The 2,500-nt window shown below is 32.5% G+C and overlaps 2 protein-coding genes across 2 annotated transcripts in view; one reads left to right on the top strand and one right to left on the bottom strand.

The window, feature by feature from the left end:
• Nucleotides 1–2,500, top strand: part of LOC135226670 (uncharacterized) — a 126,324-nt gene that overhangs the window by 110,248 nt on the left and 13,576 nt on the right. Inside the window, exon 35 of the mRNA XM_064266380.1 lies at nucleotides 2,327–2,500. This exon is cut by the window's right edge and continues 72 nt beyond it. Coding sequence (XP_064122450.1) covers nucleotides 2,327–2,500 — 174 coding nt within the window. The remainder of the gene's footprint in view (nucleotides 1–2,326) is intronic.
• LOC135194862 (pro-resilin-like) overlaps nucleotides 2,163–2,500 on the bottom strand; it is a 1,074-nt gene continuing 736 nt past the window's right edge. The window contains exon 3 of the mRNA XM_064221049.1: nucleotides 2,163–2,500. This exon is cut by the window's right edge and continues 50 nt beyond it. Within this exon, the coding sequence (XP_064077119.1) occupies nucleotides 2,266–2,500 (235 nt within the window). The 3' untranslated portion in view covers nucleotides 2,163–2,265.

A 2,500-nucleotide genomic window follows, 5' to 3' on the forward strand; every position in this document is an offset into this window, starting at 1 on the left:
TGTAAATATAACTTTACCCTCATCAGATTAAACATCACTGTGATCAAATAATGAAAGTTAGGTACAGCAACGAAAAAAAATATCGAAAGCTAATTTAGTTATCATTGATAATTTAATGTAAATCTAGCATCGAAACGCCTAAACATAACAAACAATACAATTTCATATCGTCATTTTTATCTACAATTACCTAACCGACCAGGAACGACCTCTAAGCATTTCCTAAACAGCTGCTCCTACACAAGAGACTCACTGACAGATTGGGGTCGACCTTCCCAAGAATGCAGGACAGAAGAAGAAGAAGAAGAAGAAGAAGAAGAAGAAGAAGAAGAAGAAGAAATCTGACGACTAAGGCAAAGGCCTCAAAGGAACGAGGGAAGCAATCAATCAATCATTTTGAAAAGCAGGAACTAATTGTTATTGGGAGTGAAATATTCCTGGGGGAGGGATTCTTTAAGTGTAGACGTATTTCTAATAGTAAGTGGAGTTGTGGATTAGTTAGGTGCTTATGGAATGCCAAGGACTCAATATATATATATATATATATATATATATATATATATATATATATATATATATATATATATATATATATATATATATATATATATATATTATATATATATATATATACATATATATATCTATATATATATATATAATATATATATGTGTGTGTGTGTGTGTGTGTGTGTGTCGGTCTGTCTGTCTGTGTGTGTACATATAAATATAGTATATATATATACATATATCTATAAATGTATTTGTATGCATTATTTTAATAATATGTATATATATATATATATATATATATATATATATATATATATATATATATATATATATATATATATATATATATATATATATATATATATATATATATATACATATTCATATAATCAATACACTGACTTTATGGTAAATAGTATAGTAGACATGTCTTCCTTAAAGGTGCCTATGGTTCAACCAATCTGCACAGGTACTATAGTTTGCTCTGAGTGACTGGGCCAGCAAGATCTCTCCTCTCAGGCACCCTATAATACCGATCAAGGATCTTTGGAAATCAGGAATCCCCAGAATCGAATTTTAGGGATTCTCTTACCAGTTCCGTAGAATGACCTAGCTTTATGATATTTGATGCATTTTCGTTCTCATGGGTTTCTTTAAATAATTTTGTTAGGACTCGAATAATGTATTCAATAATATTTTTCCATTATTGTTTTCCAGAAAAGAAATGACAAAAGGGAATTGTCAAAGTGTCTGTATTTTACCAGACTTGGGTGAAAAATATTTATTTTGATGATCAAGAAATAACGGTTTTGCGTCAAAGGTTTCTTTAATTGATTTTAAGCGCTCGGATGATTTATCATTTTATATAATAAAGGCCGTGTTCTTTAATGAGAGAGAAATAAATGTATCGTAGTCAAAGGTTTAGTATAACAATTTTTAAAGCTAGAACGATGTGTTCATTTAATATGTTCATATTATTACTCTATAAAGGTGGCTAATAAGAATTGTCGTAAAACGCTAATTTAGTACAGTAATATTGATTGCTCGAATGCACTATTTTTATGATATTTTATTTTGTATAATAATCAATGTGCCGTACAAACAAAATGCTAGAAATATATTACTCTTGTACGGAAACCGATTACAGTAGACATAGGCAAAACTGACAAAATATATCAACATTCTACCTATAAGCATTGACCAACATATTTCTTTTTTCTCGCGTTGCATAGTCTAGAAATGGCAACTACTTGAAGATGATACTCTCTTGGTTGGTCACACTCAAGCAGATAAAAGGTATGTCGTTTTGCAATTAATATTATGTGTCATAAACCGACCCTAACTGTTAGTTAGCTGAACATTGTAAATCTATATCTGTGTATCTATGTATGTTGTACATGTGGGTGTGTATTGTGTTTACATTAAAAATGATAATAATTGAAAAAATTAGCTAAATAATAAAGGAAATATGAACTATTCTCAAAATTATCTGAGATGACATACGTGCTCAGTAATGTGAACTAATTCGACTGCTCTATAAGCGAATACTTTTGAAATCTGAAATAGATCAGAGTTTTACAGCCAAAAAGGCTTAAAGGTCTTACCCTAAAAAACCAATGAAACCAAAAATGGTAAAAACAAACATCAGGTCATTTCTCATTCATTTATTCGTTCAAAGATCATAAATAAGTCGTCAATAATTTAGCAGAGGAAGAAGAATATTCTGGAGAGGTCTTGTCAACAGCTGTTAGTTTACTTGGATTCGTTGGACTCGTAGGAGGCTGAGTCGGGGAATCGAGCCTCTCCGTCGTAGTTGACCTCAGCCACGTATCCGGAGTCTCCGTCGACGAAGTACTTGACGGTCTGGAGGCGGCCGTCGGGAAGGTGGACGTAGTAGGATCCCTGGGTGTTGTCTCCGTCGCGGGCCTCCTGGTGACCGAAGTCGTTCTCGGAGGACTCGTCTCTCACGGCCCAGTTGAAGTCGTAC

The sequence above is a fragment of the Macrobrachium nipponense genome, chromosome 15, assembly GCF_015104395.2.
Source record: "Macrobrachium nipponense isolate FS-2020 chromosome 15, ASM1510439v2, whole genome shotgun sequence".
NCBI classification, from domain to species: Eukaryota; Metazoa; Arthropoda; class Malacostraca; order Decapoda; family Palaemonidae; genus Macrobrachium; species Macrobrachium nipponense.